The 25,265-nt window shown below is 54.4% G+C and overlaps 9 protein-coding genes across 9 annotated transcripts; 5 read left to right on the plus strand and 4 right to left on the minus strand.

Annotated features, from left to right (window-relative positions):
* Positions 1 to 1,482: 1,482 nt before the first annotated feature.
* BKA58DRAFT_471295 (uncharacterized protein) lies at positions 1,483 to 3,691 on the plus strand (the record flags this gene model as incomplete). Its single annotated transcript, XM_046175219.1, has 1 exon — positions 1,483 to 3,691. The coding sequence occupies exon 1, from the start codon at positions 1,502 to 1,504 to the stop codon at positions 3,689 to 3,691; it is 2,190 nt and encodes a 729-aa protein (XP_046023743.1). The 5' UTR covers positions 1,483 to 1,501.
* Positions 3,692 to 4,314: 623 nt separating this feature from the next.
* Positions 4,315 to 7,498, minus strand: BKA58DRAFT_403901 (uncharacterized protein; the record flags this gene model as incomplete). The annotated part of the gene is made up of 4 exons (XM_046171815.1): positions 4,315 to 4,423; positions 4,485 to 7,123; positions 7,174 to 7,331; positions 7,381 to 7,498. The coding sequence occupies 4 exons, from the start codon at positions 7,496 to 7,498 to the stop codon at positions 4,315 to 4,317; spliced, it is 3,024 nt and encodes a 1,007-aa protein (XP_046023744.1).
* A 933-nt stretch (positions 7,499 to 8,431) lies between these two features.
* On the minus strand, positions 8,432 to 11,424 carry BKA58DRAFT_218274 (sensor protein rcsC). The gene is made up of 2 exons (XM_046166187.1): positions 10,387 to 11,424; positions 8,432 to 10,291 (listed from the first exon to the last, which is right to left on the minus strand). The coding sequence occupies exons 1-2, from the start codon at positions 11,327 to 11,329 to the stop codon at positions 8,580 to 8,582; spliced, it is 2,655 nt and encodes an 884-aa protein (XP_046023745.1). The 5' UTR covers positions 11,330 to 11,424; the 3' UTR covers positions 8,432 to 8,579.
* On the plus strand, positions 11,425 to 12,370 carry BKA58DRAFT_461037 (uncharacterized protein; the record flags this gene model as incomplete). Its single annotated transcript, XM_046174786.1, has 2 exons — positions 11,425 to 11,877; positions 11,957 to 12,370. The coding sequence occupies exons 1-2, from the start codon at positions 11,521 to 11,523 to the stop codon at positions 12,368 to 12,370; spliced, it is 771 nt and encodes a 256-aa protein (XP_046023746.1). The 5' UTR covers positions 11,425 to 11,520.
* Positions 12,371 to 14,797: 2,427 nt separating this feature from the next.
* On the plus strand, positions 14,798 to 15,566 carry BKA58DRAFT_218316 (uncharacterized protein). Its single transcript, XM_046166188.1, has one exon. It carries the CDS (start codon positions 14,983 to 14,985, stop codon positions 15,409 to 15,411), a length of 429 nt encoding a protein of 142 aa, XP_046023747.1. The 5' UTR covers positions 14,798 to 14,982; the 3' UTR covers positions 15,412 to 15,566.
* A 664-nt stretch (positions 15,567 to 16,230) lies between these two features.
* On the minus strand, positions 16,231 to 18,172 carry BKA58DRAFT_218324 (Allergen Alt a 6). Its single transcript, XM_046166189.1, has 4 exons — positions 17,898 to 18,172; positions 17,435 to 17,837; positions 17,313 to 17,385; positions 16,231 to 17,262 (listed from the first exon to the last, which is right to left on the minus strand). The coding sequence occupies exons 1-4, from the start codon at positions 17,940 to 17,942 to the stop codon at positions 16,467 to 16,469; spliced, it is 1,317 nt and encodes a 438-aa protein (XP_046023748.1). The 5' UTR covers positions 17,943 to 18,172; the 3' UTR covers positions 16,231 to 16,466.
* A 768-nt stretch (positions 18,173 to 18,940) lies between these two features.
* BKA58DRAFT_389222 (nucleophile aminohydrolase) lies at positions 18,941 to 20,038 on the plus strand. The gene is made up of 4 exons (XM_046170720.1): positions 18,941 to 19,112; positions 19,160 to 19,317; positions 19,367 to 19,616; positions 19,712 to 20,038. Coding segments are annotated over exons 1-4 (612 nt in total). The 5' UTR covers positions 18,941 to 19,110; the 3' UTR covers positions 19,914 to 20,038.
* A 537-nt stretch (positions 20,039 to 20,575) lies between these two features.
* On the minus strand, positions 20,576 to 22,521 carry BKA58DRAFT_461043 (uncharacterized protein; the record flags this gene model as incomplete). The annotated part of the gene is made up of 4 exons (XM_046174787.1): positions 20,576 to 21,521; positions 21,571 to 22,027; positions 22,095 to 22,123; positions 22,174 to 22,521. 4 exons carry the CDS (start codon positions 22,519 to 22,521, stop codon positions 20,970 to 20,972), a joined length of 1,386 nt encoding a protein of 461 aa, XP_046023750.1. The 3' UTR covers positions 20,576 to 20,969.
* Positions 22,522 to 23,894: 1,373 nt separating this feature from the next.
* On the plus strand, positions 23,895 to 24,839 carry BKA58DRAFT_442089 (S-adenosyl-L-methionine-dependent methyltransferase; the record flags this gene model as incomplete). Its single annotated transcript, XM_046173880.1, has 3 exons — positions 23,895 to 24,149; positions 24,196 to 24,756; positions 24,807 to 24,839. The coding sequence occupies 3 exons, from the start codon at positions 23,895 to 23,897 to the stop codon at positions 24,837 to 24,839; spliced, it is 849 nt and encodes a 282-aa protein (XP_046023751.1).
* Between the last annotated feature and the right edge of the window lie 426 nt (positions 24,840 to 25,265).

Here is a 25,265-nt window from a genome sequence, read left to right on the forward strand (position 1 = left end):
CAGTGTCAGGCTGTAGATACTTGTTGTGTTTCAGATCGAGGGGCTCAGTACTTGGTCGGTTTGGTGGTTACGAATGCTTCACTACAGATTCATCACCATTTTCAAGTTCGACGAGTATGTTTAGAGCCATCATTCTATTGTTGAGCTCAACCATGATATCGCTTACCAAGGGCAGCATCCGAAAGCCGACCAAGTTGGATCCCAGCCCTAAACGCCGTACATCACTAGATCGAGCCTTCTCTGCTTACCATATACTTGAGGAGATGCTATGTGGAATGCTAAAGATGTTCACTTGTAACCACAACTCCATTTACACACCATCCTCAAAGTCAACATCACCAGACATATGCTCATACCAGCCTTGTTCTTCCATCCCCCACGTGTCTACTCATGAGTACCAGACAGGCTACTCGAGCGACCAGCTCTAGATACTCTGAAACATCTAATGGCGTCACTCGTCAACGCTTACATGCGTTTCATGAAGACGCTCTACCCTCCAAACATAGAGCCATGAGGCCTTAAAGATGAGGCCTCTCTCATACAATGACCTGAAGTACAAATAAATCTACGAAATGCATCAGACGGGAGTGTCAGGAGACTGTCACAGCTGAGGAAGTGGAGATGTTCATAGACACCAATTGCATTTGGAGATGGCTGAACGCGGGGCGATGCTATACATCTAACTCTGTATCAATCATGTAAAGACAGATGTTGACTCGCATGGATGAACCATCGTCGCCGCTGAGATAACCCGCTGCAACGGTCCCTCTGCGACCGACAATCGATGTCCACGTAATCAGTGCCTCACGTATCGACCTCGACCACACCTTTGCCGACACCACTACTGTCAACAAGCATATCGTATTAGTAGATGTCCAAATATAATTGAAGCGCTCAAAGAGTGGTAAAATCCAGACCTGCCACCGCCAGGGGAAAGGGCTAAGTGGTAGCCGACGTGAAGCTATGAAGGGAACAGGCTTCCGCAGAAAGAGCACGCATAGCTATGTCATACATGTGTTTGCATAATCCGAATAAACATTTCGTGTCCTTCAATGCTGGTAAGTCCTACTCAGCCACGTGATATGAAAACGTCGTTGACTTCTCTGTCTTGGTATAGGCTACATTGGCATTTTCCAGCACTCACGGTGAAGGTGAGTGCATGCTCTCGTCTTCACCTTCACCTCGAGTCGAGGCACATCGTTTGTTGACTTTGCTGCCTCACAACTTCCTCCCCATACTTTTGTCAACCTCGTCCCTCGCACCTTTCTACATTGCTCAAGTTTTTACATTGTAGCGTGAGAGTCAAGGTAGTCATGCCCCAGCTATTCTTCTGCGCGCTCGCTCTAACTGGATTTAGAAAAGTTATACGTCGTCGCGCGCTCTCGCGGGCTCGATCGTGTTTTGTTTGCGCCCAGTCAACCTGGCAACAACAATAAACTGCATCAACAAACACATTTCTGAAGCAGAATCCACCTGCCTCATACCAATAGCCGTAGAAACGATGCCGTCTAACGGTCTTTACCGCATGCCGCAGCATCACCTGACTGGTCAAGGCGCCTCAATGAAGCGTCCGTCTTACAACAGCATGGACTTCAAAGAGGACGAAGAGCCGGCACCTATCAGAACCAACGATGGTGCGACCGATGAAACCGCCGAGGAAGAGAAACATGAGCAGAAGCAGGAGAAGGCCGAGAGGAAGGAAGCCAAAAGACTGAAGAGGCTGTCGAAAGAAGTTAAAGTTACCAAGGAGCCCGAGAAGGTAGAAGGGAAGCAAAACACTCCACCAGTCGATGCGACACCTACTGTCAAGCTTGCTGGGACGCCCCTCAAGAATGGGAGATATGGTCCACGTGGTCCGTACAAGAAGAGGGAGATTGGGCCCGACGGCACACCAGTTTCTACTACAAAGAAGCGCAAGCGAGAGAGCGAGGCCGCAGTCCCTATGCCAGCTACCGTACCTACGGAGTCGCCTAAGAAAAGGCCCGGACGGCCAAAGGTTTCGGACAAGAAGGATGTTGTCGAGTCTAACAAGATCGCGAAGAAGATTGTCAAGCCTGGCGAGACCAAGGCTAAGAAGCAGAAACTGGAGAAAGCGCCCGCTGCCTCTGACTTGCACAAGAGTTCTAAAGTCGTCAAGACCCCGGTACCAGCGCCCTCCGTCGCAGCGGCTCTGTCCTCTCGTCCGAGGCAGACTCCAGTTCCGCTACCTCAAAAGACAACCGTCCCGCCTCCTCAAAAGACACCCGTCCCGCTTCCTCAGAAGATACGGGTTCCATTTCCTCAGAAGTCTCCCCAGACCCTGAAGGACGGCGTCAGTAAGTCGTCAGCCAAGAAGACCAAGGCAGTTTCCGCTCAGTCTGAAGTCCTTGTCACCGAGACCCCTCTTTCGCAGATGAGCCGCACTCCTACAACCACTCCTCGTGTGTCAGCGATTCCTTTCAGCCTTGCAGCGGTACAGTCGTCAGAAGTGACCACAGCCAAGAAAAACGAGAAAGCACTTACTTTCGACGAATCGTCTCCCGATATCCCTCTCATGACTATCGCAAAACTTGCCAAAGCCGACAAGCACGTGATCGGTAGCCAGGGCTCCGTCAATCCACTCACCAACAGCCAGATCGAGAGCTTCACGTCTGCGAACCCCATGAACTCCAAAGAGCCCCTGAATGATGCCCCCAAACCACGCCACCGAGGCCGTCGTGCTGTCAGCGAAGCAACCAGCACCACGTCAAGCACCTCTTCCTCCACAACCCAAAGCGTTCTGGAAATGTATCTGCGCCCTAACAAGCCATACACTCGGCCCAGCGAGGAGCTCTCTCCCTTTAACAACAACAAGAAGAAGAAGAAGCATATGGAGAAGCACATCGAAGCCAGCTTTGCCGTTTTCGCTACTGCCTTCACCACTTCCCAGCGTACCATCAACTTCACCGACGAAGCCGAGTACATGGAAGAGTATGACGAGTGGCTCTACGACAGCAAAGAAGCAGGTCCCCTTCCTTGCCTACCCCAAGTAACAGGCTGCTCCCCTAAGAGCGAACAGCTGCTACAACTGCAACACTCCGATGACACCGACACTGCCGCGCTCAGGGTGGTCGTCACAAACGCATTGGAAGTAGAAAAGGCCACAGCCGACATCAAGCGCGCCGAGACTGCATCCACCTTCCTCCGCTACAGTATCTTGACCCGCGTCCCCATGCCTCTTGGTGCGATTGAAGGCTCCTGGAAGCTGTACTGCCCCATGTACACCGAAACCCACGTCGACAACCACGGTTTCGGCCAGCGCACTCTCAGGATTTCCTCCATTATTGGTCTGAGCGCCGCATCCGGTGCCCATAGTGCCAGTCTCAGTATTCTACCTCGTTCCATGCCGTATGCCACACACGCGTTTCATGCTCCCCCCCACGCATCTTTCCGCACTGTCCAGGCCAAGACGGTTGCCGATGATCACAAGATATACATCATGTTTCTAGGCAACGGATACTTGAAGCTCAGGGTTGATCTGCATCTTTTGACTACGGGTAAGACGGCTACGGAGAAGAAAGCGGCCAAGATGGGTAAGCAGGCTAAGATCAAGGCGGGACAGGGTATCTGGGAGTTCCTTGGTGTGCATGAGAAGGCAGTTGATTGGGAGCCCGAGGTCGATGAGTTGGAGAAGGAGGGCAGGAGGCTGACGGCAAAGTACGATGGGCGCTAAGGTGAAGCGTGAGGTTGATGGATCGAGTTGATGATTGGTGGATGTAGGATATAAGGAACATGCATTGTCGGAGGACGGGTGGAAGGGTCAATGAGGTCTTCGCGTTGGGGGAAGCCTGAGGTAAGAGTTGGGCTTGCCTGTCGAAGGCTATTTGGGCTTCGCAAGAGCTTTGCAGACCTTGTCACTTACGGTTTTCATACGCCAGCCGATGAAGATATTCAGGACGGCAAGACTGCAGTATGGAGGCAGCAAATAGCTGGCGATCGTCCAAGCATGAACCGATGATGGCCTGTCTATTGCACCTCTTTCCTGTACAACACTCATAATAAACATACAAGACGCGTATACTCCGTTGACCGTGGCGTGACTGTTGCTCTATTCATACTGTTCGCATCTACGTCTACCACTTGTCATCGAACAAAGCAAAAACTCCTAGTCTCATGCAAAAGGTATCAAAACATCCCTTCCTCGCTGTCTCTGAAACCACCTACTCCCCCAATTTCTTGCTTCTATATGCAGGGTAACTATATTATGCGTTCCTTGACCAGATCAGAGCGGAGATGTGACCGTCCACTGACCCGTCTCAGCGAGCGAGAGGGAGAAGAAGAAGAGGAAGAAGACACCTAGTCCTTCTTCGCCCGGCCGTTTTGCTGTTCAGCAAGCTCCAGCTTCTCGTTGCCCTTTTGGATGAAGAACTTGCGTTCGAGGAATTTGAGACCTTCGTCGATGATGCTGGATTCGTGTTAGCCTTGCTCTTTCGGTGATTCTAACAAACTGTGTGAAGATGACTTACATGATAGGCGCACTGATGGCCATGACCGCCTTCCACTCGTTACCGTCTAGCGGAATGACACTGAAGAGCCCCTGCAAGAATGGAACGTAGAGGAGAGCAAAGTGCAAGGCCATGCTCAAACAGATGGCATAGACGAGCATCATGTTCTCCCAGAGCGGCAGTGTAAGCAGACTCTCTGAGCTGCTCAAAGCGTTCATGGCATTAAGCATCTCGATTACGACCAGGATGCTCAAGCTAACGGTTGACGCAGCTTGGGCAGACGAGTTGCTAAACATTTCGCAGCCAATCTCAGGGAACTGGGTAGAGCAGCGGTGGAAGTGGCGGAGCTGGTAGAACGAGATTTGAGGACCGTCGCTATTGAACATGAACCACCACGCATAGCCACCAACAGTTGCGGCGCCGACATAGGTACCAATAACCATGTAACGGAAGAATAACCAGCCGCTGATGAGAGGCTCGTCGCGCTTACGGGGCTGGCGCTTCATCACATCGTGGTCCGGAGGGTTGAAAGAGAGAGCGGTGGCTGGGAGACCGTCGGTAACGAGATTGACCCAGAGGAGTTGAACAGGAATCAAAGCTTCAGGCATACCCATAGCGGCAGTCAGGAAGATCGACACGACTTCTCCAATGTTGGACGAAATGAGGTAGCGGATGAACTGCTGAGTGTTGTTGTAGATAGAGCGGCCTTCTTCGACGGCGCCTTCGATGGTAGCGAAGTTGTCATCTACAAGGACCATATCGGCGGCGAGCTTGGCTACGTCGGTTCCGGAGCCCATGGCAACACCAATGTCGGCTTTCTTGAGTGCGGGAGCATCGTTGACACCGTCACCAGTCATAGCGACGACCTCACCGGCCTGCTGAAGGAGGTCGACGAGTTTGGACTTGTGTGTTGGCTCAGTGCGGGAGAAGAGGCTTGCGTGCTTGGCGGCTTCCATCTTTTCAGATTCGGAGAGATCATCGAATTGGCGACCTGTAAAAGACTTTCCAGTAAGATCCTCATTGGGTCCGAAGACGCCAATCTGACGGCAGATGGACTCGGCAGTGTTTTGGTTGTCCCCAGTGATGACTACGACGCGGATACCAGCAGAGCGGCACTTGGCGATGGAGGCGCGGACTTCAGGACGAGGAGGATCCAACATGCCGACGAGACCGATGAGAGTCATCTTCTGCTCTAGCTGAGTGTATTCCTTGGTGGTCTTCGCCTTCGCCAGAAGCGGGTTCGATTCAACGTCTTCAACAGACGCCACAGCAATGACACGCAGACCGCGGTTGCCGTACTCGACAATCTCCTTGTTGATAAGACTGGCCAGTTGCTTGCTCATTGGTATCTTCTTGCCGTTCTTGCCAACGACAACATTGGTGCAACGATCAAGAATTGACTCGGGGGCGCCCTTGACAAGAAGCTTCTGCGAGTTGCCCTTCTTTACAAGGACAGACATGCTCTTACGGTCGCGAGAGAATTCGTAGGTTGCTAGGCGGGAGTACTGGCTCTCGTAGTGCTTGGTGGCGAAATCGAGGCGTCCTTCAGGCGAGGTGCTGGCGCGGGTGGCATTGTGGGCAATGTCGGGAGTGCCAACCTTTTCTACTAGAACACGAAGGGCACCCTCAGTAGGCTCACCGACGAGGTTATACGTGCCATTCTTGGAGTCGTAGGCAAGGGCGGCATCGTTGCAAAGCGCCGTGACTTCACAGATCTGGCGTACAGTGTCGGATTGCGCCGCGAGGTTCTCAAGAGGATTGCCACGAAGTGAGATCTGGCCCTCGGGCGCAAAGCTAGTACCTTGGACGTCAAACTCTTCAAGGCCGTTGCCTTGTTCGTTAAGGAAGACCATCTTGTTGACGCTCATCTGGTTGGTGGTGAGGGTACCAGTCTTGTCGGAGCAGATGACGCTGCAGCTGCCGAGAGTCTCGACAGAAGGCAAGCTCCGCACGACGGCGTTCCTTGCAGCCATCTTGCGTGTACCCAGGGCCAAGCATGTTGTGATGACGACGGCCAGACCCTCAGGGATAGCAGCGACACCGAGCGATACGGCAATTTTGAGGTAGTAAATGGCACCCTTGGTGAAGCTGCCATGCGAGGGGTCGTTGAAGTTGCGGATGTTGATGAGCCAGACGAGGATGCAGATGGCCGTGATGACCTTTGCAAGCTGGTCGCCGAAGTCGTTGAGCTTCTCCTTGAGGGGTGTGGGTTGAGAGATCTGTGCCGTGATGCTTTCATGAATGTCTCCAATCGCAGTGTTGGCGCCCGTCAGGACAACCAGCGCAGTCGCGTGGCCCGTGACGACCGTGGTACCTGAGAAGAGCATGTTGACTTGGTCCTGCTTGACGGCGCTCTCATCTTTGACGGCCCGGGTGTCCTTGGATACACTCTCGCTCTCTCCGGTCAAGATGGACTGGTCAATGTTGAAGCTGTTGCTCTGGATAGACAAGATCCTGCAGTCGGCGGGTATCCTGTCGCCGATCGTAACGGAGATGACATCTCCAGGGACCAGCTCGTCGGCCTTGACGCGTTTGACGTGTCCATCACGCACGACCTTGGCCTCGTTGGCGGAGTATTCTTGCAGAGCCGCAATGGCCTTTTCAGCGCTAGTTTCTTGCGATACTCCGACGACGGCGTTGAGGACGAGGATGGTGAGGATCTATAGGGCATGTCAGCGCATGTGTGTGCATAGTCTGATCTAGTACGTACGACTGCCGGGTCGACGAATGCCGTCCAGCCTTCGTCCTCTTCAAAGAGGGCAAGTACGAACGACACTGCTGCGGAGCCCAGCAAGATGATGACCAGCTGGTCCTTGAACTGCTCCAGGATGAGCTCCCAGATGGGTGTCGGCGGGTCTTCTGGCAGCGCTGTCCCGCGTGTTAGTGGTGGGCGGCCTCTGCGACGACGCTGACATACCATTCTTTCCATGCTTCTCCCTTGCGCTCTGCACCTGCTGGGCGCTGAGGCCCTGTTGCTCCTCGACCTGGAAATGCCTCAGCGCCTCGGCAGGCGTCTTGGTGTACGCATTGTCCATGCCCACTGCTCTCTGTACCGGGTCTCTGTCTCGGTGCACTCCCTGTTCGATGGTCGGGCGTGTAGTGGCTCAGTCGTGGCGCAATGGTGGTGTTCGCAGAGATAGTTCGGCTCGCGGAGTGTATGGCCTTGAAGTCGCAGGCGTCTTTGCCTATGACGTTGAGATGAGATGAACTGAGACAACGTCCGCCTTATTACTAGGAGCGGCAAGGGAGGGACCGTGTTTCCTGGCACAAGCAGCGTCACAGGAGAAGAGGGTGGAAGGTTCTGCGATTGTCTACGGCAGCAACGGCAGTACTGGCGGCGCAACAGCACTTGTCTCGACTTCGGCGCATCCCAAGAAATCTGTCCTCTAAAATCGACCCGCATGCGCCACAGCACTAGTCCCTTTCCAGCCTCACCAGCCACGTTTCGCCCGCCAACACGTTTCGCGCCCCTCGTTGCAATTCGCTCACTCGTCCAACTGGACCTCGATGCGCGCCCGTTCCACTCGAGCGGAATGTGGCTGGTGAGAGTCGCCGTTCGCAGCGACTCTGAAAGGCTTGGGGTGCGGCCAGATTCCGAGACCAGGTGCCATGTTCGGCCATGCCCCGCGGCTCGAGCTCCCCACTTTGGACATTATGACTGCAGCTCACCAGGGCAAGACTGCCGTGCCTGCGGGTCGAGCTCGGCAATCCGGGTCTTAGCAGAGCCTCACCACCGAGTGCGTCGTCCTCTGATTAAAGCTCACGTTACCATCACTGCAGTGTCACTCGCAAAGGAAGCAACGACTCGAATCATATGGTAAACGTTTCGTTGTATAGTAGCCCGCATATGCTACTGCAGCCCATGTTCCAGGTCGTCCCAACATGCACAATTCATCAAAGGGTATTATGGCCTACCAAAGGCATCCCGCTCGCTAAACGCCACAAAAAGGCTCTTCAAAGGCCCGGTCAAATGCTATCGTGATCATCATGTACCCAGTCCGATCCAGTCATGCCCGCTCTCTAGCATCAGCACCTGTATGGTGTACGACTATAATGTATGTATCGTGAATAAATCCAGGCAGCCAAAGGGCCGTGGGAGAAGTAGAAATTGCAAGCTCATTGGCTTGCGCAGTATGTCCGAATCAATCGGGCAATGTCTCGGGTGATGAAGGGCTTGGTGACGAAGCCCTTCATTCCGCTCTTGACTGCTTTGTCCAGAGCGGCATCCGTAATGTCGGCGCTGACAGCCAGGACGGTCGGCTTTCTCACGAGCTCGGGCATCTTCAGAATCACCTCGGTAGCTTGGAAGCCGTCCAGCAGCGGCATCCACAGGTCCATGAGAACGACATCAAATGCTTCAGAAGCCGGCGCGAGCGCATTGCGACGAACAGTTTCGACGGCGTCGTTACCGTTGAATGCCGTGGTAATGTTCTTGTAGCCCAGTCTGCCGAGCATGCTCACCAAAACGCGTCGGTTGATAGCGTTGTCATCTACGACTAGAATGTTGAGGGGCAGCTGTTCGCCGAGATCGGTTGGCACGGCGTCCCGCTCCAAAGATAGAGCGCGAGTAGAGTGTTGTCGTGGGGGCGATGAGGTGCGGCGGGGAGTAGCAAGGCCAATGTCATCTCGCGATCTTGCAGAGGGGACGGTAATGACAGGTGTGATTGGTGGTCGACGTTCCCGCTCGTGTTTGAATGCATCAGAACTCAGCGGAGGGGTGACTGGGCCCCGGCCAAGGTCCAGACGAGGTACCTCGGGATCGATAGACATGCGAGACTTGATGGAAAGGGTAGGGGACCCAAATGGTGTGGCAGGACGACTGCATATTTCGCCTGGGGTAAGCGGGACTCGCATCTCAAATTCTGATCCTCTTCCGGGTCCGGACACATGCGAACGCAGGCAGAAGAGATCGCCACCGAGCTTCCTCGCGATACCCTTGGCGACCATGAGACCAAGGCCCAGCCCCTCACTCTGCCGAGTCATCGAGTCGTCTTCTCTTGAAAACGGCTTGAAGAGGTTAGGCAGAAACGCCGCTGGGATGCCGGAGCCAGTATCCTTGATGTTAATGACAATGTAGCGACCTTTTGCGCTGAGTGTTGCTTGGAGTGTGATGGATCCGTCCTGTGTAAACTTGATAGCGTTGAGAGCAAGGCAAGAGACCATCTTAGCAAGGTCCCGTTCGTCAATGACGATCGTCTCTGGCACATCGGCGGAAACAGTCCACTCGATCCATTTGGTGTGTGCCTCTCCATTCGAGCTACGTGTCCGAACTTCAATGCGCTCTCCCGTATCCGTGGCCTCGGCGATGGCGGAATCCGGTCGTCCTCCTACTTTGAGCGCATCGTTGATGACGTACTGGAGGACTTCTCGTAGGTTGGTGTGTCGGAGTCCAGGAACCTTGGAGTGCTCTGACGCGAAGATTGGCGAGGTGGTGGAGTCGCACTTGCCCAGCGATGTTCCATGTGAGCAGGTGTGGTCTAGTCGATCCAGTTCCAAAGCGCTTGCGTCTGGAGGACAGGACTTGGTGCCGCGCATGGGAGGCTCCTCTGAAAAGGTGTCTCGAACCCGTTGGCGGGCACTCTTGACCACGCGTGTCTTGTTAGCATGATCTGCCCAGGAGACTTCGTGTCGTCTTCTTTTGATGCCGCGTAGTGGAGCGCGCATGTCGTTGCCGGTAATCATCAGATCCGGCCGCATCTCGCGCCAGAAGGTGTTCCACTGGTCGGGCGTCTTGTCTAGTGGCGAAAGTGGGGTCTCTGGTACGCCCATGTTCATGTCATAGGCGTGGACAACATTGTCGGCTGCTTCGACTGCGCGTCTTGAGCTGTCTGATACGTAGTTAGTATGGCTCGGTTCAAGACTCGATGCTGGATTGGTGTTTCCCAGTAGGATCAAGCAGTGATTTTGCAGGATTGTTACACACCTTGGACCGCCTCAATGTTCTCCCTGAGTGTGTCGAGTATCTCACGGGTCCGCGATTCAAGTTGTAGGGATTCTGATGCTTCTTTTACGTTTGCCATCATGACGTCTAGCATACCAACGACACCCTGCATCGGCGTCCTCAACTCATGGGATAGACTCCGGGCGTAAGGCTTCAATGACTGGGCAACTGAGACGGCACTGTGCGGCACGATCCTGGGTATCTGAGCTCGGATTGGTTCAGCAGCCTCTGCGAAATCGTTGCCTTCCAACACGCGCTCTAGAATCATGTCTTCTAGGCTATGGAACAGCATCTCAAGAAACCCCCAGCTCAACACGCGCCGAGCAGCCCCCTCTTTACCCCACATGACACCGAAGTGGGCGAAGCACTTTCCTTCCGCAAACAAGGGGATTCCGAGATAGGCCTCGCCGGGGATGATGAGGTCGTTTGGGTTGTCGAGAATGAAGTCGTTTAGTCTTTCGGGAATGATGAAGACTTTGTCATGCTTCATGTAGGCACACGGACACTGGTAGGCATGGTACTTGAAGTTTCTCAGGTGGCCGGGTCCGTTGCCATGGTCGTCGTTGATGTAGAAAGCCTCGCCCATGAGGCAGGCTCCAGGCTCGCCAATGGGTGGCAGTTCGACGGCAACATTCTTGTCGTCGACGAGGATGCGCTTGGAGACGAAAGCGTACTGAGCATCAGCAATCTTGGCCAGGCCCTGGGTGAGCTGGATCCAGAAACTGTCAGTATCAGCCTTGCGGAGAGCATCCTTGAGTTTGACGAGCTGCTCGGCGGCGTTGCTCTCTGCTGGCACGTAGAGCTGCGACAGTCCCTCCCTGAAGCCATTCTCGCCTTGCTGTACGACCATGCCCGGCATTGGGCGGGAGAAGCAGAGCGACTGACGCTCGATTATATCAGGTGGGATGGTAGTAGGTCCCTCCATCGTTCAGATTTCCATGCGGGCAGTCGGCACGGGAGTCCAGGATGGGCACAGGGGTCTGGGTCAGACGAGGTGGGCAGCTGGAAGGAGGATATGCAGAGGCGACCAAGGCAGACGGAAACACATGCGGAAGCGGATTAGTAACGTGGGTGGGAAGGGCGAGGAAGGCGTGATGTGCGGGACTGAGAGAAGGAATGCGAGGAATGGCAGGCACGGCGGGCAGTCAGCGATATGGTTGGTCTTTTGCTAGAGTCGCACATAAGAGGGCTGGTGGACGATCTAGAACCTGTCCCGGAGCCGTGGCTTTGCGCGTCCTTGCACCTCGCGCCTGGCACCCTCCAGGCCCGCCGCTCGTTTTGGTGGTGACTCTGCCGGCGCTGCTAGCTGCCTGGCGCGCGTTCAAAAGGACAGCGGGCCCCGACCGGTGCTGCTGTCTCGACGTGAGGCTCGTCGTGCTGCGAGCTGGCCACATGCTCCCAAAGACGGTCCCGCCGCCTTTCGCCTTGGACGCTGGGGCAGAGTTTGAGCGTCGAGGAACCCTGGTGGCTTCGGTCAGCACGCTCGGTGGGCCGCGCCTGCTGGAACAGTCTAGACGCGCTCGGCTGCCGGTCGCTCCTGCACGATTTCCAGCGCTACCCCAGTAGCCCCTTCCGCTTCGGCCCCTATGCAAACCTCGCCCGCACAGTCGCCGCCGACGCTCACGCCTGGCCCTACGCCATGACGACTACAGTCGCCCGTACAAACATGCACATTACCCTTTCGCCGTCGTCTTTTCTTTTTGCCCATCCGCAAGTCCATGGCCAACATGCTTTATTGTGGCGCCCCAAAGCTGCCTGCCTGCTGCTCAACAATTACCACGCCGCTGCGCCCACCGACGTTCGCGCCCTCCAGCCTTCACCCAGCTTGACGTCAGCGGCTCCCGCTCTCACGCAGCGTACCGCGCCCGTTTGCTGCTCTCGCATTCCCCATGAAGCCGCACTGCCGTCGTGCAGCACAGCGTTTGTAGAGGGACAGCGCCGCACCGGGCTTAGCGCCGCCGCTTAATGGCACCAGATCGACGATCGGCCGAAACGGAAGCTAGCGCCCTTTGTTCTGCTGCCCAGCTGTCTGCTCGTGCTCGCGTCGTCCATCTCTGCCCTCACGCAGCTCCGACACCCGCCCACCAGTCGCCTGGCCCGACATTGCCCTCTTTTTCGACCCCGTTGATGCGGCCTCCGCTTCACTCTGTGACGCCGCCCCTCTGCATGTCGCCCAGACTCTCGGCCCTCGAGCAAACAGTAACGTGTCATCTTTCAAGCCCAGGCCTCAGGCTGCATGCTCGGCCTTTTGCTACCCTTATTCCCTGCGCTAGGGACAAACCATCTTCGTCTGACGAATCAGTCGCTGCCCTTCCGCTGTCCGTATTCAGTTCACAGCTTCGGTCTGCTGGCTCGGCTTCCGCCAACGTCCAAAGGCCCTCGAGAGGCCTGAGGTCAGAGTAACGTTACATGGTGTCTGCTTTGTGTCGTGACTTCTCCAGATCCGTGGGTGGGCTCCTGTTTGGGAACCCGTCGCACCAAGCATGCATCACCTAATCAGAACATGATCGACACGACATCGTGAACGGCGTCCTCCCATGCGAGTAATGATGTGCACCGTGTGCTGATCAGCTTCTCTAGCTGGGGCTCAGGCCATGTCAGCATTCATGCCCTTCTTCTTTTTATCTTCCCTTTTGGCCTCACCTGCATCACCATTACCCGTGAACATTCATTACTACCAAGCTGCCATCCAACGAGTGCTGTGGACATGTTCGACGCCTGGTATGCAGCTATCCAATTTTCCGGCGCTAGCTGCACCGGACTACTCCAGGGCTGCAGAAGGAGCAGCCACAAAACATGAAAGCTGCCAGTAAACGTCGGCGTCTTGGTTCTCACCGCAACTGCCTCGAGAGTGGAGAGGCGTTCTTCGAGCGACGACCGGCCGGCAGTAGCATCTAGATCGTGAGGCGAACATCGTCGAAATTTTACGGCGACTCCTCAAGATCTTGCTGCACCCACGACCCACTCACCGGGTCGAGATAATGCGCTTGCCAATCACACCTCTAAGCAGACGTCTTGACACTGATTGAGCGACGCTACCATCTGTTGGTTCATCACAGCTGGCGAGGTCAAGAGCATATGAACCATGGTACGTATCTGACATGCCGCGCTAGAAGCTCTACCCGCGGAGCCGTCGAGCTGTCTAGACCATTGGCCAGCCCAAGGTCTGCCTACTCCAAGCCTTTGCTGCACATCTGTTTCTACCTCGCTCCAGGTGTTGAGCAGAGGCGTTCACAACACATGCCACCTTGTACCAACGAAGACTCTCGATCTCTCGGGAATCTACTCCGCGATGATGACGACATGGACATCCATGTTTGCTGTCTATTCATTGCGCCCATCACTAGAATCCTTGGCAACGGTCTGGGCCTACCCATATCGGGTGCCTGGTCTGCCTCGTCGATATCAAAAGCCGCACGACCGTGCTCCTTAGGAGGCTTGCATCGACAGCTGACATCAAGTCCAGACAGCACTACAGGCTTAACGCGCGCTCAAAACAATCAAATGTCTTTGCTTTGAACGACGCCGCATCAGCCTGCAACATGGTGGAACGGCTCCGGCCCGCTCCAGAACAAGATGCTTCTTACTACGCCGCCGCTCAGGACATAAAACAAGCACGGTGAGCTCAGGGCGGCAGTGCGTCTCATTCGGCCGACCAATGTCAGATGGCAACGATGACAAGCCCAGGCTTTGACAGACCCTGAGTAGCTCCTGCATATCCCTTGCGCTTCTTACGTTGCACCGCGTCTCAGGCTCCGAACATGGCTATTGTGAAGCTTACAGAGAGCCCAGATCAGATCTATCTCATGGTGTGCGCTGTATTGTCTGCTCGGGGTATCGATGGCTTGTACATCCCAGGCCGCCAACGTGCCGAGTTCCGGGCCGTCTCTAGGCCAGGGCATGAGGTCGTTCGCGGCTCGATTCACACCTACCAATACCGAGATTTGGCCGAATACCTGCTCAACTGACTTTGTGAGAGGGTACGCAGAGCATCGCGAAGCCGGCGTGTTGCAAGCTTGATCATCGGCAGGCTCAACGAGTTTCCATCTATCAGCTAGGACTGTACAAACCATCAGTGTACATGTGTGACAGCTGGATGCCGGAAGAAGCGCACTCTGATCAACAGGCAGACAGTTAGCTCCAGTCACATCGTCCTTGTACCATTGAATTTCACGCCGTTCGTAGCAAACGCACACCAATACTACCATGAGTACCAAGGTACTTTGCCACTCAGTCTATCGGCTGGCAGTCCATACTACACGGTGTCCTCGACATTAGTTTCCAACTGCCCAGATATGAGCATCGCGTTACTTGAGTGGTTGTGTACCATTGATGCATGGGACAGGGTCATACATGTACACCATCTCAATGTACATACATTTCGGCACCTTGCTCAGAGATGTGATATCACACCATCACGGCCTAATCAATAGCCTGAGTATATGCGCTCTTTCGAACACTGTATCCTTCACATACCACTAGTTCAGATCCATGAGCAGCTGAAGGACTCCTCAAAAGCATCCGACCCACGCATCATTCTACACGATATCTCCATTCTCAAACTAACAAGTCAAAATCATGCCTCTCACAATGCCATCTCATCAACTCTCGACCAATCTGCTCCTCCTCCTCCTAATACCCCTCAACACCGCCTCCGCAGTCCTGCAATCCGCCTGCACCATCCCAAAAATAACAACAACAGTCGCCATCGACATGTCTTCATTCATTGCTCCAGCCGATGCAACCACCACGTCTCCGGCACCAGCGTCCACAACAACGCTGTGGCAGATCGACCCCGTGTGCCTGCCCGGCGTGGCTCAATGTCACCATTTCGGTGATCGCCTCCGGTACTGCAATGCCACAGGCTTCTGGGTCCCGAATTATTGTAGTGGGGATTGGATATGCTGTGCGTATAGTGCGAGAAACGGGGCTGGGCCTATGTGTGAGAGTAGGGAGCAGTGTGAGGTTGTTGGTGGGCCGGGGATGGCGCTGGGCCTGTGGGAATAGAACGGTAGACCGAAGCAGAGGCTGGATTTGAGATGGACGACAAAACATACGTGGGCAATGAAAATGAGACGGCAATGCGTAGGCGGTAGTAAAACGACTAATTGTACTTCCTCAGTCTTACGATCCATCTCATTGATCGTGTGGAACGAGCTCACTGAAGATTACTCGGTCATAGCATATCATTGTTCTTCTGTTACGTTCATCTTGGTATACTCTCTATTCATCAAGTGCATAGCCTTCGTTAGAAATGGCAGATACCCCACACACTATGATGCTGCCCGGAGAGACCGATGTCAATTTTCCATTGTTTTCAGGCAGACGGAAGTAAAGCCCTTTTGTAGTTACGATGACAGCAATGTGGTCTACATACAAAACCTTGATTTCTAACGAGCACAGCTACTCTAGACCGAAAGCTCCGCCAAGAGCGAACAAGGAGCATTTCGACACCAAGCACTAGCAGAAGCAAGAGACGCTGGCCCCTGGGCTTGTCGGAGATACTTTGAAGAAGTGTCAAGACTGGTAATGGCAGTGTGGCGGATCGATGAGGTGTAGCTTGGGCTTCGTCCGACTTGTAAGGGATCATGTCTTATCTCTACTGACAGGTCCGCGAAGAAAAGCTGCAGATGATGGGTTGTCCTACACACCGACCTCTCTCCGTTCGCGCTTCTTTTGTCCAGAAAGTGGATAGTTCACATTGCTGTAGCACCGTCACGGAAATCGTCGTGTCAGAATGAGTACTGCGTTAAGTACTTGTCTTCCCGAGGTGATATACAGTGCAGGAGTCAAAACATACACCTCCTCGGCCGATGCAGCTGCTGCCCCAACGGAAGAGAGTCCTGCAATAGCAAATTCGGGATCAGAGAGATATTGCTACGAAAGATGAGCAAATATCAAGTCAACATATGCGTCAGGCTGCAATGCCTAATTGGGGAGCGGAAATTTGTTGTGTAGGATATATCATTGCATTTCGCGTACATATTTCCCTTCGCTCTGAACTTCGTTATCGTCGCATATTCTCATGACTCTGAAATTACCGGACTCTGCAGATCAGTCGCTTACAAGTTGACGGCAGTCCTGAAGTTGTTGCCGGCATAGACGGCGTTGTCACCGAGTTCCTCCTCGATACGGAGGATCTGGTTGAGCTTGGCGAGGCGCTCAGATCGGGCCGGCGCACCAGTCTTGATCTGACCAGATCGTAGACCGACAACAATATCGGCGATGGTAACATCCTCGGTCTCTCCGGAGCGGTGAGAAACCATGACACCCCAACCAGCACCGAAAGCGTCTTTGGCAGCCTGGATGGCCTCGGTGATAGTGCCAATCTGGTTGACCTTGAGGAGAAGAGCATTGCAAGACTTGAGCTCGATGGCCTTCTTGATGAACTCGGGGTTGGTAACGGTCAAGTCGTCTCCGACAATCTGGCCATCGTAGGTCTTGAAGAAGTAAGACCAAGCCTCCCAGTCGTCCTCAGCGAAGGGGTCCTCGATGCTGACGATAGGGTACTTCTCGGCCAGAGACTTGTACATCTCGGCAAGTTGCTCGTATGTGAGCCACTTGCTCTTGTCGCTGTCGGGGTTCTTGAAGTCGAGGTCGTACTTCTTCTCGTCGGCCTTGTAGAATTCGCTGGACGCAACATCCATAGCAATCTTGATCTTGCCAGTGTAGCCAGCCTCCTCGATGGCCTTGGTGATGAGGTCAAGAGCCTCCTCAGCGGTTTGGATGTCTGGGGCGACACCACCCTCGTCACCAACGTTTCCGGCGGACTGTCCGTACGTCTTCTTGGCGAGAGCCTTGAGCTTCTGGTAGACTTCGGCTCCTTGGCGCATAGCCTCGGAGAAGGTGGGGGCTTCACTGGGAGTTGTTAGTGTCGAGTTTCACGGGCTGCACGGGTGTGAACTTACCAGGGAACGATCATGAACTCTTGGAAAGCAAGACGGCCACCGGCGTGCGAGCCACCGTTGAGGACGTTTTGAACTGCACAGTCAGTACGCAGTGACTGCATTACTCGATAGGGATTGCCTACAGGGTACGGGGAGAACATAGGGCTTCTTGGTGCCAGCCAAGTCGGAGATGTGTGCGTAGAGGGGGACACCCTTCTCAGCGGCAGCGGCCTTTGCGATGGCCATTGAGACACCGAGGATGGCGTTGGCGCCCAGATTGGTCTTGTTTGTTGTGCCATCGAGCTTGTTAAGGAACGCGTCTACGGCGGACTGGTCCTTGACGTCGAGCTTCTCCTTGATAAGGGCAGGGGCAATGGTGTCGTTGACGTTGGCGACGGCCTTGGTGACACCCTTGCCGCCCCATTTGGACTTGTCTCCATCGCGGAGTTCGCAGGCCTCGTGGGAGCCAGTGGAGGCGCCGGAGGGGACGATGGCGCGGTGAAGGCCGGTCTCGGTGACAATGTCGACCTCGACGGTCGGGTTACCCTAGAGCGGGTTAGCTGTGAAGCTCGGTGGTGGGGCATGCGTTGCTGGTGCACGACGTACCCGAGAGTCGTAGACGGAGCGGGCGTGGATCTTGGTGATGGTCATGGTGAAGGATTGCTGTTGGGAGAGTCAATTGGAGTGCTGGGGAGCCGCAGAAGTGCAGGGCAGGAGATATAGAAGCAGGTCGGATGCGCGGGCAGCAGAGTCCGGCCGCGGAGAGGATGCCGGCAGAAAATTCGACTTACTAGTTGTATGTGTAAGATCAAGTGTCGGTGTTGTTTTGTTTGGGTGGGGTGTTCCAGAGCTTAAGAGTCCAGCAAGGTTTTGGAGGGGTCGTTCAGCAGATTTCAGCCCCGCTATGACGCCGGCGCCTCATTGGCAGCCCACGCCCTCGTTTGTAAAAGCCATTATCGCAAGCCTTGGGTGGGACGACGCGCAAGCTGGTTTGGGCGAGCTGTGGGATGGACGTGACAGGCGTCCGTGATACATGCCCCTTGCGGGCCTGCCGATTATGCACGGGAGATCGTCGTCCAAGATAGCTTCTTTGGCAAAGGATTCAAAACTCCATGGTCGTCAGAGTCTTGCAAGCCAAGCCAGACGAAACAGCAGCTTTCATGGCATTGGCGACTGTCCGGAGACCGGCCAGCCCAGCAACGACAGACTCTGACCTGCCATGTCCATCACAGGTTTCATGGTGCCTTAAGGGTACTGGTAAAGTTATTCACGGCTGTCTGTCCAGCTCGTTGTATCATCTGAAGGGCGGCGGAGGGAAAGTCCAAGCACACTGAACCGTGGCTTATATTCGATCAGTTCACTATAGACGCTGCGACTGTGCAGGCCGACATATGGGCACAGCGGGGTTGCAAAGTACGTGTCGGCGCAGGTACCATACGGCGCGTCTGAGTACCGGTATGCGTCCTCGTCCTACGATGGTGAGGACTGAATTGAACACGACATATGGGACGGATGGATAGACGTAACTCAATCTGTACGCGCGCACAGCCCGACGTGGTTCACGACGAGTCCAGTCCTGCCAAGGCCGAGCTGGCCCAAGCTTCATGTGTACGGTAGCCGCGACGCTGGGAGCTGCCTTCGCGTGCGGCTTCAACATCACCATAGCTATTCCCACACCAAGACGGTCTTTGCCGCCATACCAACACGACTGTAGAATCCGGACGCTTACTTTACCTGATCTTACGCCTTCCCGCCCGCTTGTTCACGCCCGACGAAAGTCGCCTTCGCTCCCCACAACCACCACCCCAAGCTCATCACCATGTAAGTCGTTCACAAGGCGCGCTATCCGGATACTGACCTTTGCATAGGGAGGTCCTGCTAGGAATCACCGGCAAGGACTTTACCCTCATCGCCGCCTCCAAAGCCGCCATGCGTGGCGCCACCATCCTCAAGGCATCCGACGACAAGACCCGAGTACTCAACACACACACGCTGATGGCCTTCTCTGGAGAAGCCGGCGATACGGGTATGATAGGAGCGACCACGGCCACTAGCGGTAGCTGACGGTGGTGCAGTCCAATTCGCCGAATACATCCAGGCAAACGTACAATTATACTCCATGCGCAACAACATGGAGCTGTCACCCGCTGCAACTGCCAACTTCGTCCGAGGAGAACTGGCGTCGGCGCTGCGATCAAGAAAACCATACACGGTCAACTTGCTCCTGGGCGGATACGACACGATTGCCGACAAGCCAACTCTCTACTGGATCGACTACTTGGCGAGTCAAGCACCGCTCCCATACGCCGCACATGGATACGCACAGTACGTCCCGCCAGCTGCCCTCTCCAATGCAGCACCTCTGACTCCGTTCCTGCCACTCTCGCACATTCATGCTCATGCTAACACGGTACTACTAGGTACTACTGTCTCTCCCTGCTCGACAAACATCACCATCCTGACATCGACTACGAACAAGGCATGAAGATCCTGCGTATGTGCACTGAGGAGCTGAAGCGACGTCTTCCGATCGATTTCAAGGGCGTACTGGTCAAGGTCATAACAAAGGATGGTATCAAAGACGTGGAGTACGAAGAAGACGTAAAGGTTGCGATCCCATAGAAGACTATGGGTCAGCGGAGGCTAGACCATTCTACCAGATGATTTATGCACAGCAAATGGGTGCCATTACGATTATGACACTCGGGCATGATAGATAACGAAGCTAAGTAGTCAATTGACATTAATGACTGCCGTGTCGTGCTCTTGTCTCGGCTTCTCTCTTGCTTCTGAACCTTAAACAGGCCTCTTCGCCGACTCCATGCACGATGCCGTAGGGTTAATGGTCACAAGTCCGACAACTAACGACGAGGCCTTGAGATAGCTTAGAATACCGCGGGCGCAGGCATGGAAGCAAAGAGACAGAACAATCATTACAAACTTGTACATCGCACTCATGGCAACGCATGCATGAGACATGGGTATGTCCTCCAAATAAATCGACACCGCAGACTCATCGCCATCACTGAAGACGACCCAACGAGAAAGCAGCTTCCTACAGGAGTATCGCTCTCCGATCCCACGCCACCGTAGTGACTGGCAACTAAAAGACAGAGATGTTCTGATAGTCGTGGCTGGGATCGTTTGTATTTTTTGATCAAGGAGCGACAAAGGAGGACGAGGGGCGCAGGGTTTTTATACTGACGTGTGGGGGCTGCCAAGCCGGTGCACGGGCAGAAGGGTTTTTAGGGCACGGGCACCACCGCACGATGGAGCGGCGACAGCGACGAAGGTGACGAGGCGTGTGGCCCACGAACATCAACACTGCCGACATCATAATGCTGCAGAAAAGACCATGGCGCAACAGCAACACTCAATCGAGAACCGCGTAACGTATCTTCAGTATCCGCTTGATTCGACCGCACACGTCGACACTGCCGCGCACTCACCCATCCACGGGTCACAACATGTTGCACGAGGTCAAAGGTCATAGAGTAATGTGTAGAGTGAATTGTTTTTTTTCATTTTGGGGAAGCTGATGAGCTTGAAGCATGTCACGATCCACCACTGCGGCCTGAAGACAGTGCCGCCGCTTCAAAGAACAGCTTTCACGTTCTAGTCATCGCAACCATCGGACATGCGCTTGCCTAGTCGGACTTATTCGCAGCTATGTCGCTCCTAGTTCTTGTATCCGTTCTCGTACCCGTTGGCCATGACCTCCTGGAGACCTTGGGGAGGACCATTCGCCTGGCCCTTGGCGGTACCATTGACCGCGCCATTGCTCATGCCGTTCATGGTCTTCTTCGACTCGTGCATGGCATCCTCGATGGGCTTGTCGTTCATGGTATACCCAGTGTCGGAGGCGTCGACAAAGGCGTCGAGACCAGCGCCCTCGCGAGGGTACTCCTTCATCAGTTCCTTGTGTCGTCGCAGAGCCTTGTTCATCTCCTCGGGAGAGACGTCGTTCAGGAACACGCAGGTACCGATGGGGTTGGGTACGGCAGCACGGAGCAGACCGTCACGAGTCTTCAGGATAGCCTTGGTGGCCTTGTCGAGCATGTCCTCGTCGAACAGCTCGTGGTCCATGGACAAACCAGCCCTGGAGAACAGGTTCAACAGCCTCCTGTGCTCCTCGTCGCTGAGGAGACCGCGCTGGTTTGCCAATGTCGCTGAGTAGGCCATGTCGATAGAGATGGCATGCCCGTGGCGGAGTGGGACCTTGGGTGAAAGCTTCGGAAGAGTCAGCAAAGGCAACGTACTTAGGGTGCGGTAATATTACTTCGTGGAGCGGACTCCAGGTATGGCCGTAGGCAATGACACGGTCGAGACCGATCTCGTGGAGGTTGGGCGTCTCGAGCTTCAACATCTCGTGGATACCAGCACGGTTGATCTCATCCGCTGCCTGGAGGACCTCCTTGTCGTTACCCTCACGACCGAATCGAGAAGTGATTAGCTTCTCGCAGTACTTGTCCAGCAGGTCAAATGTTGGCTTGTGGGCGCAGGTCGAGATCTTGATCAACTCTGCGAAGCCGTTTCGTACTTGGCCCTCTGGCAAGGTCTTCAAGAAGGAGAAGTCGAGGAATGTGTGCATCGGGGCGTGGTACGCTCCGAGACGGTTCTTGTAGTTGCCGTAGTTGACGGCGACCTTGATGCTGACACTGGCATCGATCAGGCCAATCACGGTAGTCGGGATACGGATGAAGTTGGTGTTCCTTCGGTATGCCGCGCAAGCAAATCTAGGTCACGAGTTAACTCCATTCCTACAGCGCAGTCAGGCCAGAGTGCCTTAGAGCTATTTTTTACCCAGCAACGTCAGTCACCAAACCACCACCCTATGATAGATCAGCATTCTGCAACACTTCATTCGAGCGTCATAACGTACCACGACAAGTACTGGCTCCTTTCGGATGATGCCAAAGTCGGTCATCGAGTCAACGATGCTGAGGAGAGTCTCCATGGACTTGGCCTTTTCGCCGATCATAGTCTTGTGGATCGTCAGGGGCAAGTTGTAGTGGTCGAAGTACTTTTGCATCTCATCGCCATAGACGTTGTAGATGTTAAGATCCATGACAGCCAGGCAACGGCCCCAACGCTCGTAGCACTTGGCCAGGTTGTCGTTGGCAGGGTTGAAGACGCCATCGAGGAAGGTGAAGTCATATTCGATCTTCTCGTATCCCTCGACGTGGAAGCCGTTTTGGGTCTCGACGACGGAAGCTTTAAGGTCTGACATGGTGAAAAGAGTTGGAGAAAGGTGTGAATGAGATACGTTGAGTTCTGCGGTGTCAGCGTACACACGACTGCTCTATATAAATGGCGACAGACCGATATCGTCTGGGACTACTCACATAGCTCGCGGTACACGCTCCGCCTCCATTGGCTCTCAAAGGTCGGCAGCGCTCCAGACAACGTCAACCATACGCATTATTTTCGTTCATGATGCGGTCACTCGTGGATCCCTTGTTGTTTGGACTTGGTGCCACTTCACTTCGAGCCAGACTAGGCTCCTACTGGCCAGCCATGATGAAATGACTTCAACAACATTGCCCTCCCAGCGGTAAAACCCGGTTCCGGCACATGGGATATGCACTTTACTCATGCAACATGGGTTTTTGCGGGCTTGGGCACAGCAGAACCATCCTACTTGCCTTCGGCCAAGGACGAACTCGGCGTAGCACAAGCCGCGAACCCATCTAGTGCCAACAACGGAGTCTCTCCCGTTGTGGAGTGAATGAGATACACTACATACAACTGCGGGGCAGCCATCGAAATCACCTCATATCCACTTCAGGATTCACATCGTTCGATTGCTGACGCTCTGTGGCAGATGGTGGGAGAGTCCCCATTTGCCAGCGAGTCAGAAGATGTGCAGTGTGCGCGCAGGGCTGATAGTACGCTACCGGTAGCCATACAACGGCACTTTCTTACCCCTCAGTCCAGGGACAAGCTGGAAAATTGTGACATTCAGCGAGATCTTTTCGATTCTAGTTCCCGCTTCGGGTAGATATAGTTTGGCGGATCCAGGATCGTTGAGGTATATTGCCTGGTAGAGGTAAGCGTACGTTGTCATGGCAAGTCCTTGTGGCTCCGTAGTCGGTTAGCGGACACAGCGAGCTCTAGATCGTTGACGACAGCCACACCCAACTCAACGTCAACACTATACAGGACCGTGTATGCACCAATGAACCGCCCCACATGAGCGTCGCGTATCCGCATGGCATAGTGCGAACTCGCCTCAACCGGTGCCAAGGGCGCTTTGACGCGTACACGGGAGTGTGGCATGGAAAAGGCAGGATACGGCGTCACACGTACATTGGCATCCCACCCTCAATAATGGGGTTTTGCAGGAAAAGCAATTTGAGCGATGTCAATTGCTAATATGCTAACATAAAGAGTGACATCTAGACGCCTCCACGGAGGCAGATTGGGTGCTAAAGCGGTCGAATGGACTAAGCGCCACTCGTACATGTTCCTGCATGTATTTCGTCATCACTGATCACAGCCCCGCACTAGACCAGACGCGTTGAGGGGCAACTGTAGTAGCTTGGACGCGTCGAGCTTACGACTGTCCGCACAATTTCAGATTGCCATTGAACAACAACAACAATGGGCAGCTTTGATCAAAGCAAGGCATATGCAGCGCAAGAGGAGGAGGGTGCGTTTTTCGACGATGGGCGCGAAATCGAGCTCCTGCACTTCGTCTATTCACATCCCAACATCGAGAAGATACGAGGATCTCCAGAGAATGTTCTGGCAGCCATTGACGAGTATGGACGCACAAAGAAGTATCTCATGAACGTGGGAGAGGACAAGGGCCGCATTGTCACGGACTTGATCGCGGAAGTAAAGCCAAAAACCATGGTATGAATGTGCCTGCATTCGATTCTATATCCCTAACAGCACGCAGGTAGAGCTCGGCGGCTACGTAGGCTATTCCTGTATTCTCTTCGCAGATGCTGTACGAAAAGCAGGCGGCGAGCGATACTTCAGCTTCGAGCGCGATCCCGCCTTTGCGGCTGTCATCATGTCTTTGGTCGACCTTGCAGGCCTCACCGATCTTGTAAAGGTGATTGTGGGCTCAAGCGACGAAGGCATTGCGCGGCTGGCAGCATCGGGCCAACTGAAGCAAGTCGATCTCATGTTCCTGGACCACTACAAGCCTGCCTACACAACAGACCTGAAGCTCTGCGAGGAGCTTGGCCTGGTCAAAAAAGGCTCTGTGCTGGCAGCAGACAATGTCATCAAGCCAGGAAATCCGCCGTACTTGAAGTATGTCAGGTCGAGCGTTGAGGAGAAGGTCAAGGAGGCTGGAGAGGGTGGAGAGACAAACCTCAGCGGCATTGCTGAGACGAACGTTAAGATGTACGAGAAGAGATACGGCAAGGCCAAGTTCAGCGAGAGCAAAGGCAACCCGAATCTCAAGTACGAGAGCAAGCTGGTAAACAGCTACGAGCCAACGGGCGTACCTGTGAGTTCGAGCGCCGGCCGTCTCTCGCGCGCATTTACTGACAAGTACAGGACGGCATAGAAATCACACGATGCGTTGGCTAGAAGAAGGCATCATAACTTGGTAGATGACGCGTAGTAGTATTGTGAATCGCGAGTTTCAGTGCTGGTGGGTCCTGAGCGCCTCGACGCAGCGACGGTACCTGGCTACATGCCAGCACTACAGCTGCCAGCAATGCCTCAATGCTTGCACAAATGAATGTCATAAACAGATGAATCCATACTCTCATAAAGTCTGCGGAGCATTTCTGCGAGATCAACATTGACGGACTGTGGTGATGTTGTGATAACGGGATGACACGTCGCGGTCGAAGAAACAACCATGAGCCCTGCATCCGCCGCCCAAACTCCTCAACCCCCATCCGCCGATCGCGGCCAGATCGCAAACAGGATCTACTATGTCCAGATCGCAGATAGGATGGAGTCTAGTGTTCCACAATGTCGTGCATGAGTGAAGTAACGATGACGTCT

The sequence above is a fragment of the Alternaria rosae genome (genome assembly GCF_020736505.1).
Source record: "Alternaria rosae strain MPI-PUGE-AT-0040 chromosome Unknown BKA58scaffold_7, whole genome shotgun sequence".
Lineage (NCBI taxonomy): Eukaryota > Fungi > Ascomycota > Dothideomycetes > Pleosporales > Pleosporaceae > Alternaria > Alternaria rosae.

Excerpts from the sequence above, each read along its gene's own strand:
- BKA58DRAFT_218324 (XM_046166189.1), bottom strand. The coding sequence starts at position 17,942 with ATGACCATCACCAAGATCCACGCCCGCTCCGTCTACGACTCTCGG. Across the intron at positions 17,838-17,897 it reads GCTCCGTCTACGACTCTCGG|GGTAACCCGACCGTCGAGGT; the intron begins GTACGTCGTGCA and ends AACCCGCTCTAG. Across the intron at positions 17,386-17,434 it reads CTATGTTCTCCCCGTACCCT|TTCAAAACGTCCTCAACGGT; the intron begins GTAGGCAATCCC and ends CTGACTGTGCAG.
- BKA58DRAFT_389222 (XM_046170720.1), top strand. Across the intron at positions 19,318-19,366 it reads TGGAGAAGCCGGCGATACGG|TCCAATTCGCCGAATACATC; the intron begins GTATGATAGGAG and ends ACGGTGGTGCAG. Across the intron at positions 19,617-19,711 it reads GCCGCACATGGATACGCACA|GTACTACTGTCTCTCCCTGC; the intron begins GTACGTCCCGCC and ends CGGTACTACTAG.
- BKA58DRAFT_218316 (XM_046166188.1), top strand. The coding sequence starts at position 14,983 with ATGCCTCTCACAATGCCATCTCATCAACTCTCGACCAATCTGCTCCTC.
- BKA58DRAFT_218274 (XM_046166187.1), bottom strand. The coding sequence starts at position 11,329 with ATGGAGGGACCTACTACCATCCCACCTGATATAATCGAGCGTCAGTCG. Across the intron at positions 10,292-10,386 it reads GAACATTGAGGCGGTCCAAG|ACAGCTCAAGACGCGCAGTC; the intron begins GTGTGTAACAAT and ends ACTACGTATCAG.